At 39.1% G+C, this 14,021-nt stretch overlaps 1 protein-coding gene across 2 annotated transcripts in view; it reads left to right on the top strand.

Annotated features, from left to right (window-relative positions):
• Positions 1–6,369, top strand: part of LOC102734736 (protein ZAR1-like) — a 10,038-nt gene extending 3,669 nt beyond the window's left edge. For both annotated transcript variants that reach the window (XM_081815429.1, XM_081815428.1), the window contains 3 exons: positions 576–668; positions 2,183–2,257; positions 6,050–6,369. In XM_081815429.1, the coding sequence (XP_081671555.1) occupies positions 576–668; positions 2,183–2,257; positions 6,050–6,193 (312 nt within the window). In that variant the 3' untranslated portion in view covers positions 6,194–6,369. The remainder of the gene's footprint in view (positions 1–575; positions 669–2,182; positions 2,258–6,049) is intronic.
• The last annotated feature ends 7,652 nt before the right edge of the window (positions 6,370–14,021 follow it).

The following is a 14,021-nucleotide window of genomic DNA, read 5'->3' as shown; positions in this document are numbered from 1 at the left end:
TGGAGGAGATTATGCTAAGTGAAATAAATCAAGCAGAGAAAGTCAATTATCATATGGTTTCACTTATTTGTGGAACATAAGGAATAGCATGGAGGACATTAGGAAAAGGAAGGGAAAAATGGGTGGGGGGAATTGGAGGGAGAGATGAACCATGAGAGACTATGGACTCTGAGAAACAAACAGGGTTTTAGAGGGGAGGGGGGAGGGGGATTGGTTAGCCGGTGATGGGTATTAAGGAGGGCACTACTGCATGGAGCACTGGGTGTTATACGAAAACAATGGATCGTGGATCACCACATCAAAAACCAATGATGTATTGTATGGTGACTAACATAACACAATAAAATTAAAAAAAATAATAATAAAAGACAGTAAGTATGAGAGACAGGAACAATAAGAATCCCAGAGTAATCCTTGAAAGATGAGATGCTAAATTAGTGTAGTAGGCTTGAGAAGAGCCATGAATGAGGTTAAGGAAGCTTTTTGTTTTTTTATATGAAGCCATGAGGAAAGAGGATCTGGCTTTCCCCCATTCCCCCCCAAGATTGTAAAAGGCTTTTCCCCCTTATCTGCAGTTTTTGGAACCAAAATATGGCTATTTTCACTGTAAAGATTGTAAGACCAGATGGGAGAGTGCTTATGTGTGGTGCATTTCTGGAACTAATAAGGTAAGTAAAGGTGAGCGAAATGTAGGAGGAGGATGGGTTAGATAATGCTGTCTCATTCATTTGGCATCCTTAGTGCCAGGCACTTAATAGGTACTAAATGTTTGAACTGAACCGATTTGGACTGTCCATATGAACTGAAGCTCTTAAACCTGGTGTTACATTTGGTTTGGTAGTTCTGTTGAACAAAATTTCAGGTTATTTAGGTGAACTCTTGTCATTGTGTATGGTGGAACTGTCTATATTCATTTCTTAATTGGTATATTTTGAACCTCTTTGGGCCTTAGCTCCTGGAAATTTCCATGGTCTGTCCACAAGGTGGGGCAATAAGAGAAATAATTTATTGTGAAGGTTAACCTTGGAGAGACTTCTTTAGGCTAAGCAGTCCCCCCCCCCCAATTTAAATTAGTTGTCAACCTATTAAGATTGGGAAAGATTTCACGATCTGCATTTCCAGATTTCCCTAATAGACTCTGGTCACTATAGACTCTCATTTCAGTGTGAAGACTCTAGGCTGGGGCTCAGCAGCTTCTAGCTCCTTTCACTGGGCATGCACACTTCATTTTGCAACAGTCTACATCTGGTCTATTTCATCAACTTCAGCAAGCAGTTGAGTTTGAGTCCCCTGTGCTTTCTACATTTTAGATACTGCTTTTCTGGCTAACGGTCTATAGAAAGAGAGGGCAAGGAGGCGTGCTAAGACCTGAGTGAAAACTTGACTTTTCGTACTAACCATCTAGTAGACCGTGGAGGCAAATGATTTTTAAACTATACTAAAATTACTTACCTCTTTTGCCAGAAGAAAAACAATGGGTTTAATTAAAACACTCCAAGATGCAAGGATACAAAGAACAAGACCTAGAACTCATTCTTAAGAAATTTATTCTCCTAGGAGTGACATAGAAAAAATGCAATTTGGTGGTAGATACAGTGGCCCCAGGGGCATGGAAGTGGTGCAGAAATAACACAGGAGGGGGATGATTACCTTGTCGGAGGGAAGGCATCATGATGTCCATGCAGGATTTTAGAGGATAAATAGGAGTTCATCAAGGAAAGCAGGGAGAAAATGTGCACAAGAAAATGCACAAGTTGAGAAACAATATGTATGGGTGTGTAATTACAAATAATTTGAAGTTCAGGTGGGGAAATAATGAGAAAATGAAAAAGTGAGGGCTCATAGACTAGGACAGAAGGAGAAGGTCAAGGGTTCAGCCCACACAATGAGCAAAATTATAATAGCTACTTCCCATCGAAGATTTTTACTGTGGTACTTTGTGTATATTGTTGGGTATTGTCAGAATTCTAGAAAATAAATGGTAGTATCTTGATTTTACAGGTAAGGAAACAGGTTCAAAGAGTGAGAAAAGTGACTGATAACACCAGAAGAGCTTAAGACCTCAGGGTAGAGGTTGGGCAAAAGCAAGGCAGAATGTGGGGGAATGAATTACTTAAATTAAGAACTGGGAGTCTAAGGTACCTATAATCTTGTATTAAAAAAAAGACTTATTTCTCTTTAGGTTTATTTCAAACAACTATGTTGCAAATGCCAAAAGAGTTTTAACCCTTATCGAGTAGAAGCAATCCAATGTCAGGTAAGCATGTAGAGCCCTTTCATTATGTCTATAATGTTGCCCTTCTTAAATAGAAGCTTCTGTGGCAAAATGTTGGGATTAGATAGAATTGGATATTTGCATAGGAGTGTTAAGTTTTCTATACCTTGAATCTTTGTAATATTTTAAATCAAAGATAAATTCTAGATTTTGGGGTGGTGTAGGAACGGGTGAAAGATTGACTCCTTTAAGTTGCTTTATATGGTGTGTTTATGTATGGGCTGTATGTGTTGTTTCTCAAACACCCTGTGTGTAGTTTGGATGTAGCAACTTTTTTTTTTTTAATTATTTTCATTCCAGTTAGTTAACATAGTGTTATATTAGTTTCAGGTGTACAATATAGTGTTTCAGTAATTACATATGGATGTAGTAACTTAATAGGTAACCTGTATTAAGCATTTACTATGTACCAAACTTTGGGCTACGTGCTTTACGTGCCTTATCTCCTGTAATCTAAACCTTGAGGTAGGTGTTATCCCCATGTTACAGACTAGAAAGCTAAAGTTCAATAAGAAAGTTTAGACAAATAGTAAATATTAGAACTATGATCAGATTTTATGGTGCCTCCAGTGTCTAGGAAGTCACAGAATTAGATGAGAGCTTATCTAAAACAGCTTGCGGGAGACCTCTTTTTAAAATTTTCAGGCAAGTGTGACATAGTTGGTTTTTGTAATCGAGTTTTTTTTAATCTAAATCCTTCATTTAGTTAAAAATATTTTTTGTACTACTTCAAAATATTCAAAAAAACTAGTCTAATAGTTTATAAATGATTTACCTTTAGATTTTCTAGTCTGACATTCAGTCTGTTTATGTTTAATATTATAAGTTGGGTTTAAATATATTTTATTTTCTTATACTCCTTTTTCTTGTGTTCAATTGAATTGAGTTTTTAATTAAAAAAATGATTCCCCATCTCTATTATCTTGGTAGTTATTGTTTATTCTTCTTCTGGTAGTTACCTTAGATGTTACAACATGATTCTTTGACCTATCAAGGTCTACATAAACTGTGAACATTACCTCTCCTTGACAATGCAATGAACTTAGAACACTCTAACTCCTTATCACCTCATCCTAATTTATATACTGCTGTTGTATATTTTAATTTTAAACTTTGCAAGACCTTATTTTATATAGTCATTTATTTAGCTTTAGCTACATATATTTCCTTTCTGCTGTTTTTAGGTCTTTTTTGTATCTGGGGCCATTTTCCTTTTACCTGAAGAATACACTTTAATATTTTTAAAAAGATTTTATTTTATTTTAGAGAGAAAGAGAGGGAGAGAGTAGTGGGAAGGGCAGAGGGAGAGAATCTTCAAGTAGAATCCCTGCCAAGCACAGAGCCCAACATGGGGTTTGATCTCAAAACCCTGAGATTTGGGCCAAAACCAAGAGTCAGACACTTAATGGACTGAACCACCCAGGTGCCCCGTGTTTTAATACTTACTGTAGTGTAGGTTTGAAGGTGGCACATCCTCTTGGATTTTAAAGGATAATTTTGCTGGGTATAGAATTTTTAGGTTGGCAGTAGTATTCTTTCTGCCCACTAAGGGTCTGACCTTCATTGTTTTTTTGAAGTTGGCTATTAGTATTTTTGCAGCTCTTTTGAAGTAATATTTCTTGTTCTTTGTCTCCTTAAATCTACTTGCTTTTAAGCTATTTCTCTCTGCTTTGGTTTTCAGTAGTTTTACAATTATATGCCTAGTTGTGATTTCTTTGTATTTACTCTATTTGGGATTCATAGTGTTTCTTGAATCTGTAGCTTGAAGATTTTTATCTCTTTTGGAAAGTTATCAGCCATTATCTTTTAAAATATTACTTCTGCTTCCATTCTCTCTTTCTTCCAGTTACTCATATTAGACCTTTCACCATCTCCCTTATGCTTTTTATGCTCTTTTCTATATTTCTTATGCTTTTGTCTTTCCTTGCTTCAGTTTGGATATCATCTACAAAACTATCCTTCATTTCTCTAATTCTTTCCTTAGCTATTTCCAACCTGCTATTAAATCCATCTGTTGAATTGATTTCAGTTATTCTGTTTTGCAGTGCTACAATTTTTATGTGTTGAAAAAATGACTTCCAGTTCTCTGCTGAAAATATCAGTCTTATTTCTTTGAATGTATTAAGCGTAATTATCCTAATATCTGCATTAGGTGACTCCATTAACTTAATGCCCTATGGCTCTGTTGCTATCCTCTTCATTTTCTGTGGTTCTGTCTCCTCATACACCTCCTATGGTTATTTTTGATTGAGTGCTGTCTATTGAATATGAAGAATTATAGTGATAATTTGAGGCCTAGGATAGTATCTTCCTCCACAAGAGATTTGTTTGCTTCTGGTGGGAAGCTTAGAGACACCAACAATTTAGATTGCTATTTTCTAATCAGGGTTGAGCTGTTTTGAAGCTGGGCTTCAGCATCTGTGAAAGCTGGGTCAATTCTTGGCTCATCTTTATTCTTAGGCTGCAGCCTTTCAGGGTCCCAACACAAAACCAGGTCTCTTCTGTTGGGCATGTTTAAAATTATCCCTCAGCCTCATCAGCTTGTCAAACTTACTTTCAGCTTCCCACTGTCTTTCACCTCTTCCAGAATTGGCAGACCTTTAGAGAGGAAATAGTCCCAAATATCAGGCTCACCTCCATTTCTGGGTTTCTTTCTCTAATTCTTTGATAATTCTCCAGTGCCTTTGAATAGTTCTTTTAAAAAGTTATTTTTCTTTAGCTCTGCTTTTCAAGTTATCCTAAGTAGGAGGCTTGGTCAAAATTACTAGTCCACCATTGCCAGAAACAGAAACCTACCTTTAGAGTACATACTGATTTTTATTTATTTTTTTTTTATTGAGGCTTTTCTTCCACGGTGAGAGTATTGTGAGGATTAAATGAGTTTATATAAAAAGTGCTTAGAACAGTGCATACAATAAATACCATATATTAGCTATTAGAATTTCCTTACAAGGTTGCATGCTTGTCACTCACTGGAAAAGTGGAAGGTATAAATGTACAACATTTCATAAATCATATTTAAGACTTTTATCTGCAAAATGAAGATGCCTGTTTCCACAAAATAAAATGTAAAACTTACTCTTTTTAGCTGTGGTCATATGCAGAAAATAGAGCAGTGATCAGTTTTAAAGATTAGCAGGTTTCGGAGGATGGACAAGGGCAATATACTGGTCTCCATAGGATGTGATTTTTATTTATCAGAAGACAGAATGGGATAATGGTTAAGAATACTCTAAATTATAGTAAAGATTAGGCACGTCTGGAGAGAAAAAAGAATTAACTTCCTCTAGAATCCCTCCCCCCTGGTTGTGACAACCAAAAGCATTTCCAGACATTGCCAGATGTCTGCTGGTTGGTAAAATACAGCTGGTTGAGAATCACTGCTCTCGGGTTTTCGAAAATTCCAGCCTAGATAATCAAATCACTTAATACTCACTCACTGCCCCTCAACCCCACCTGGCTACAAATGTAAAAACCCATTAGTGAAGACACTCTATAAACTCTTTTAAAATCTTTCTCTTACAGTAGATCTTCTCAGTTGGCTTAGCAGTAGTCTCTGAAATATCATCTTTGCTCTTTCATCTCGAAAAATGCATGGCATTTAACAGGATAGGAGTGGTTTTGCACAACTTGGTCCTGGACTTCTCATAGGATTCAAAGGAGGATGAAGATATGAGGGATACGGGTGGTGGGGAGAAGTATTTTGATTTGAGGATTATATTTGAAACACTGATTTAATTATTTAGTGCCCAAACTATTCCTTGTTTTCTAAAGACCTGTTCAAAGTCTCGTTGTTCCTGTCCTCAAAAGAAAAGACACATTGATCTAAGGAGGCCTCATCGACAGGAACTGTGTGGTCGCTGCAAAGACAAGAGATTCTCCTGTGGCAATACTTACAGCTTTAAATACATCATGTGACAGGCAGTATAAATTGTACAGGACACTCAAGTCTCCTTGTAACTCACTGTACTGTTCCTTTTTTGCAACTTAGCTCTGAGCTGATATTGGAAAATGGATTAGGCTTTTGTACTTTTTGTAGGTTGTATAACAATTGTACAATGTGAGTGGAATAAAATAAATGCATGTAAAATAGACCGTGAAGGTACATTAATTGTGATCACGGGGTAAAAACCTCCATCTGGCATTGGGAAATAGTAGATACTGTCCCTTATATAAAGGGAACAATGAAGAGGAACAATAGTCATTTGACAAACTTTTTATCAGCTGCATGTTCTAAGCACTGGGAACATAGAGATGATTGGGGGCAAGGTCCTTGCCTTCAATCATTATAGCAAATGCTTAAACAGCACTTATGTGCTAGGGATTGCAACTCATCATAGCAGCCATATTAAGTAGAAACTACTATACCGTTTCTTAACAGATGAGGAGAGGGAGCCACAGAGAGATCATAGTATAGAGCCAGGATTTGAACCCACATGGACTTGAACTTGCTCCATGGCTTGAACTACTACATTTACACTTTCTTTTTCCCAGATTCAGATGTGGTAAGTCCTATGAAGGAAACAATGCTATCATAGACTGAGCTTTTAGACCGTGTGGCTGGGATGAGGGAGCAGGAGAACTGAGACCTGCAGGATGGAGGGAGCAGGAGAAAAGAAGATGGTTTTGATCCAAGGGAACAGCAAGAGCAAAGGCTCTGAGTGTGTGGGCCACATAGTTGGTATGTCCCAGGAATAGGGGCCCCTCAAGCTAATGTGGGACAGATGCTGGAGAGGACAGGGCTCAGGTCACAGAAAGTTCTTTTGGCCATGGTCAGGCATGCGGAAGCCCATAAAGGAGTTTCAACAAGGCTGTGACATCAGGTTCTTTAGAAAAACTCCCCCTGTTGGGGGAAGACCAGAATGTACAAGCAAAATGATGGCTCAGACGAGGGTGATGGCCATGGAGATGGAGAGAAGTACATCAATTCAAGATAATGTTGGAATTATACAGGATTGGAAGTGGATGATGCAGAAATAAATGACTTTTAGATTTCTACTTTGAGCTATGGGGCACGATGGAATTGAGAGGTATAACATTTAGGAGCATATTCTGGAGGCAGATTACCTAACTTCAAATCCTGGGTGTGGTAGATGTAAGTTTGTGAGCAAATTACAGGCATACCTTAAAGCTATTGCAGGTTCAGTTCCAGACCACCGCAATAAAGTGAGTATCTCAATAAAGTCAGTCAAATGAATTTTTTAGTTTTCAGTACATGTAAAAGTTATGTTTACCTATACTGTAATCTACACTATGGTCTATTAAGTGTGCAACAGCATTACTAAAAATGTACATAATTCAAAAATAATTTATGGCTAAAAAATGCTGAACATAATCTGAGCTTTCAGTAAGTTGTAATTTTTGCTGGTGGAAGGTCTTGGCTTGATGTTGATGGCTGCTGACTGATCAGGGTGGTGCTTGCCTACTGACTGATTAGGGTGGTTGGGATGGCTGTGGCAATTTCTTATTTCTTATTTTAATACAACAATGAAGTTTGCCTCATCCATTGACTCTTCCTTTCATGAATGATTTCTCTGTAGCATGTAATGCTGTTTGATAGCATTTTACCCACAGTAGAACTTCTTTCAAAATTGGGGTGAATACCCTCAAACTATACAGCTGTTTTATCAATGAAGTTGATGTAATATCCTAAATTCTTTGTTGTCATTTCAACCATCTTCATAGCATCTTCACCAGGAGTAGATTCCATTGCAAGAAACCACTTTCATTGTTCATCCATAAGAAGCAACTCCTCATCTGTTCAAGTTTGATCATGAGATTGTAGCCATCTCACATCTTCAGGCTTCACTTTGAACTCTAGTTCTCTCATTGTGTCCACCACATCTGCAGTTACTTCCTCCATTGAAGTCTCAAACTCCCTCAAAGTCATCCAGGAGGGTTGGAACCAACTTCTTCCAAACTGTTAGCATTGTCCCATGAATCATGAATGTTCTTTTTTGTTGTTATTTTTAAAGATTTAATTTATTTGAGAGAGAGAGAGAGAAAGTGGGGGGAGGAGTAGAGGAAGCAGGACAAGCAGATTCCATGCTGAGCATGGGAGCCAGGACGTAGGGCTTGATCCCATGACCTTGAGATCATGACCTGAGCTGAAATCAAGAGTCAGATGCTTAACCCACTGAGCCACCCAGGTGCCTTGTGAATGACAGATGTTCTTAATGGCATCTAGAATGGTGAATCTTTTTCAGAAGTTTTTCAAGTTACTTTGCCCAAATCCATCAGAGGAATCACAGTCTATGACAGCTATAGCAGTTTGAAGTGTATTTCTTAAATAAAAAGACTTGAATGTCAAAATTATTCCTTGATCTATGGGCTGTAGAATAGATTATGTGTCAACAGGCATGAAAAGAACATTAATCTCATTGTAAGTCTCCATCAGTTCTTGGGTGACCAGGTACATTGTCAGTGAGCAGTAATATTTTGAAAGGAATCTTTTTCTGAGCAGTAGGTCTCAATAGTGGGCTTGAAATATTCAGTTAGACATGTTGTAAACAGATGTGCTGTCATCCAGGCTTTGTTTTTCCGTTTATAGAGCATAGACAGTAGGTTTAGCTTAATTCTTAAGGGCCCTAGAATTTTCAGAATGATAAATGAATATTGTTTTCAGTTTAGTCACCAGTTGCATTAGTCCCTAACAAGATAAGCTTTGAATCCAGGCATTGATTTCTCCTCTCTTGCTGTGAAAGTCCTCGATGGATCTTCTTCCAATAGAAGGCTGTTTTGTCTACATTGAAAATCTGTTGTTGAGTGTAGCCACATTCATGAATTATCTTAAGCAGATCTTCTGGATAACTTGCTGCAGCTTCTACACCAGTGTTTACAGCTTCACCTTGCACTTTTATGGAGCTGGCTTCTTCCCTCAAACCTCATGAACCCATCTCTGCTGATTTTAAACTTGTGTAGCTTCCTCACCTCCCTCTGCTTTCTTAGAATTACAGAGAGTTAGGACCTTGCTCTGGATTAGGCTTTAGCTTAAGGGAATGTTGTGGCTGGTTTGATCTTCCTCTCTCCAGACCACTCAGACTTTCTCTGTATCAGCAAAAAGGCTATTTTACTTTCTTACCATTGTGTGTTCACTGGAGCAGCACTTTAAAAAAAAATTTTTTTATTGTTATGTTAATCACCATACATTACATCATTAGTTTTTGATGTAGTGTTCCATGACTCATTGTTTGCGTATAACACCCAGTGCTCCATGCAGGAAACGTGCCCTCTTTAATACCCATCACCAGGCTAACCCATCCCCCCACCCCCTCCCCTCTAGAACCCTCAGTTTGTTTTTCAGAGTCCATCATCTGTCATGGTTCATCTCCCCCTCCGATTTCCCCCCCTTCATTCTTCCCCTCCTGCTATCTTCTTTTTTTTTTTTTTTTTTTTTAACATATATTGTATTATTTGTTTCAGAGGTACAGATCTGTGATTCAGCAGTCTTGCAATTATGCAAGATTGGAGCAGCACTTTTAAATTCCTTCAAGAACCTTTCCCTTGCACTCACAACTTGGCTACCTGTTTGGCAAGTGAGACTTAGCTTTTGGCCTATCTCAGCTTTTGACATGCCTTCCTTACTAAGCCTAATCATTTCTAGCTTTTGACTTTAAGTGAGAGATGTGCAACTCTTCCTTTCACTTGAACATTGAGGGACCATTGTAGAGTTACTCATTGGCCTAATTTTAATATTGTTGTGTCTCAGGCAAAAGGGAGGCCTGAGGAGAGGGAGAGAGATGGGGGAATGGCCGGTTGGTGGTACAGTCAGAACACACATAACATTTACTGATTAAGTTTTTCATCTTATAGGGGCTCAGTTTGAGGCACCCTAAAACAATTACAATAGTAACATGAAAGATCACAGATCATCATAACAAATATGATAATGAAAAAGGTAGAAATACTGTGAGAACCACCAAAATGTGACACAGACACAAAGTGAGTAAATGCTATTGGAAAAAATGGTGACGATAGACTTGCTTGACATAGAGTTGCCACAAACCTTCAAAGTGCAGTAAAATGAAGTGCAGTAAAACAAGATATGCCTCTACTTAACTCTCCATGTTTCAGGTACTCTTCTGTAAAATGGGGACAATCCTAGTACCTGTCTCTTGGTGGTGTCCTGAGGACTAAAGGAGCTGATATGTGTTATGCACTGAAGATCATACCTGTAGCATTGTGAGGGCTCAGTAAACAGCTGTTCTTACTTTGATGGAGCTATGTAGTGAGATGGGGAGAGGGTTTCTGTTTCAATATATTAGGTTTGAAATATTTGAGACATCCAAATGGACATGTCATGTAGGCTCTTGAGTATATGAATTTGGAATTTAGGAGAGCTGTCAGAGCTGTGTGTGAGAGAGAGAGATTTGGAGATAAAAAATACATAGTTTTTAAAGCCTTGGGTCTGGATGGGACCACCTAGGAGGAAAGCACAGCACAGGGCTCTGGGTGCACACCAACATTTAGAGCAATGATTTTTTTTTTTTTAAGATTTTATTTATTTATTTGAGAGAGAGAGAATGAGAGCATGAGAGGGAGGAGGGTCAGAGGAAGAAGCAGACTCCCTGCCGAGCAGGGAGCCCAATGCGGGACTCGATCCTGGGACTCCAGGATCATGACCTGAGCCGAAGGCAGTCGCTTAACCAACTGAGCCACCCAGGCACCCCTAGAGCAATGATTCTAAAACTTTCATGTCCCAGGAGTTATCTGGTGATTATGTTAATTGCAGATTCTGATCCAGTAGGTTTGGGGTCTGAGTCTGCAAATCTAACAAAGTCCCAGATACTATTAATGCTGCTGGTCTTCTGGATCACACTTTAACTAGCAAGAGATTAGAGGTTAGGTAAAATAGGAGATCAAGAGGGATAGGAAGAGGATGGTGTCACAAAAGCAAAGCTAAAACAGTATTTCAAGTTCAACTGAGTCTATTCCTGTGGTGAGTGAGAAAGATGCAGATAGACATGTCTGTTGGAATGGCGACATGAAGGTTACTGATGATCTTAAAAGAAGTTTTCGATGGAATGGTGGGGATGGAAGCCAGAGTAAAGAAAGTCAAGACAGTGAATAGAGATAATACTTTTTAGAAGTTTTGCTATTAAAAAGCGGAGAAATTAGTGGTAGCCAGAAGGGCATTTGGGGGAAAAGTGAGATATTGAGTACATTTGTATATTAATGGAAATAATTCAGTAGAGAGAAAAACATAATTCGGTAGAGAGAAATTGATTGTACAGTCGGTGGAGGACATGCCCACAGGGGCAAAGCCCTTGAAAAGGGAGAACAGATGAAATCCAGAGCACAAGTGGAAGCAATAATATTTTCTTTATTGTAAAAGGATGGAACACCTAGGACATGGGGCTACAAATAAGTTTATAGATTTGGGGGTGAAGATGAGACCCTCTGTGTTATGTATTCAATGCATTATGAAACAAAGTCATTAGCTGAGGCAGATGGGAAGGGAAAGGGGTGGGAAGCTGAGGAGGAAAAGCAAGGATCGAAGTAAAGTACTGGGAATTTGATATTATCAGGGAAGCATAATTGTATTATAGGATTTTCTGATAGCATTGGGACCTTATTTTGAGACTTGGTGTTGTTTGAACTATGCTTGGTTGCAGTTGTATTCTAGTAATGTCATATGTAGGGGATTCTGGTGCAGGCATGGGAAGGGTAGATCTTAGTTTTAACTAGTTGAGTAAGACAGGTGTAAGATATTTGATAATGTCAGCAAGGGAGTGATTATAGTCCCTGGAATTTAAACTTTTTCAGCAGAAAAAGGAATAAAGATATGGGATGGATAGTGGGAAAAGTAGTGAGATCTACAGGTTGTTATTTATGACGGGAGAATTATGAGATTGAGTGGGAGTGAGAATAAAGGGGGAACTGGAAGGATTCCCGAGTGGGATGCTGAAAGGTGAGGTGCTGCAGCTGGTACACTTACTGCTACTAATAGGGTTTTGATATAGCCATGAAATCGGGTGGTCAAAGTGGAGTAGAGCGGTGAAGACCCCTGGAGGAAAGAATGCGAAAACCGAGAGAAGATTTTGTGTGGGTCATGCAGTTCCTGAGAACAGTATGAGTGGTTGGGGTGAAGAAGGCGGCAATGAGCAACAAGCTATAGTCTATTCAATGAAGAAGGGGGTGTGAGCAGGAGGGTTTTAGATCAGCGGTTCTCAACCACAGCTGCCACTTAAAGTCATAGGAAGAACTTTATAAATTCTAAGGCAGGTTCCTTCCCTCAGCATTTAATTTAAGGGATCTGGGGTGGGGCCTGTGCCTCTGAATCTTTTAGAAGTTTTCTTAATGGTTCTCATGTACAGCTAAGGTTCACAACCACCCTTGTGGGTGATGGTGACGGGCTTGAGGGAGGATAGCTAGAACAGCTGGGTGGCATGAATTTCCACCTCTGGACTTTTTGAAATGGAAATGAGAAAAGAGTTGGAAACAGAGGGAAGTAAGGAGGAGTTTTCTCAATCTCATGGCTTAGGAACTTCTAGAAGTTGGTGGCAGGTGGCTAAAGTTCTTGGAACCTGAATTCGTGCACAGTGTTAGAGCAAGAAATAGCTGTTAAAATCAGGGTCTGGGCTGGAGGCGATGGTGACAGAGAAGGAAGCATCTGCTAGGAAACTGATCTGTACGTGGACTGCAGTGAATTCTAGTTGCTCATTTCTGGTGACCTCAAATACAAAGTCATAAGACAATGATAGATTTGGGGTTGAATCACTACACAAACAGCCTACATCAAAAGGTGATGGGTGGTGTGCTGTCGAAGAGCACTTTGCTGGAGAATAAATCTCTTCAAATTAAATGTTTTTCAAAATGGGATAGTTATAAAATGGCTGGTTTGGTAGACCCTACTCTGGATTTGACTGAGGGACTCTTCATTTTTGTCACGCACCCCTGGTGATTCTTAGGTTTGAGAATCACTAAGGTAGTGTTTCAATCTTAGCAACAGATTTCAACCCTTAAATAGCCCTGGAATTTGAGTACACTTTGGTCCAATTACATCAATCTCCAGAGCAGTGGAGCCTGGGTATTGGTGTTTCAAGTTTCCCACATGATGTAATTTGCAACTAAGGTTTCAAATTCATTGTTCTTACACTCGGATTCTTACAGGGGAGACAGGCGAGGATTCTAATTTTTCCTCAGGGGTTTTAAATACCGTCTATATGTCTTTGGTCCAGACTTCTCAACAACAGACTCACATATCCACCCATTCGCTCGCCATCTGGTCTTAGATGTGTAATTAGGCATCTCATAGTTAAGATGTCTGAAAATTAAATCTTGATTTACACCTCTCAAACATGTACTTCTTTATCTCAGTAAATGGCACTTCCATTCTCCCATTGGTTTGGGCCAAACTTTGGAGTCTCGCATGTTTCACGTGTTATCATCAAATCCTGTTAGCTCTACCTCTGGAATATTTCCAAAATATACCAACTTGTAATCACCTTCGTTGAGACTACCCCAGCCCAAGACTTCATTACCTATTGACCGCACTATTATAACAGCCTTCTAGCTGTTTTTTTTTTTTTTTTAAGATTTATTTATTTGAGGGGTGGAGGGGGAGAGGGAGAGCGAATATCAAGCTGACTCCTTTGCTGAGTGTGGAGCCTGACACAGGGCTCAAACTCACAACCCTGAGATCACCACCTGAGCTGAAACCTAGAGTCAGATACTTAAAGGACTGTGCCACCCAGGAGCCCCTAACTGGTCTGTTTACTCCTGCCCTTCTGTGTCTATTCTGCAC

The sequence above is a fragment of the Leptonychotes weddellii genome, chromosome 3 (assembly GCF_054177405.1).
Source record: "Leptonychotes weddellii isolate Sample4059 chromosome 3, ASM5417740v2, whole genome shotgun sequence".
NCBI lineage: Eukaryota > Metazoa > Chordata > Mammalia > Carnivora > Phocidae > Leptonychotes > Leptonychotes weddellii.
Note: the sequence above shows the minus strand (reverse complement) of the source record. Positions and strands in the feature narration are given on the sequence as shown.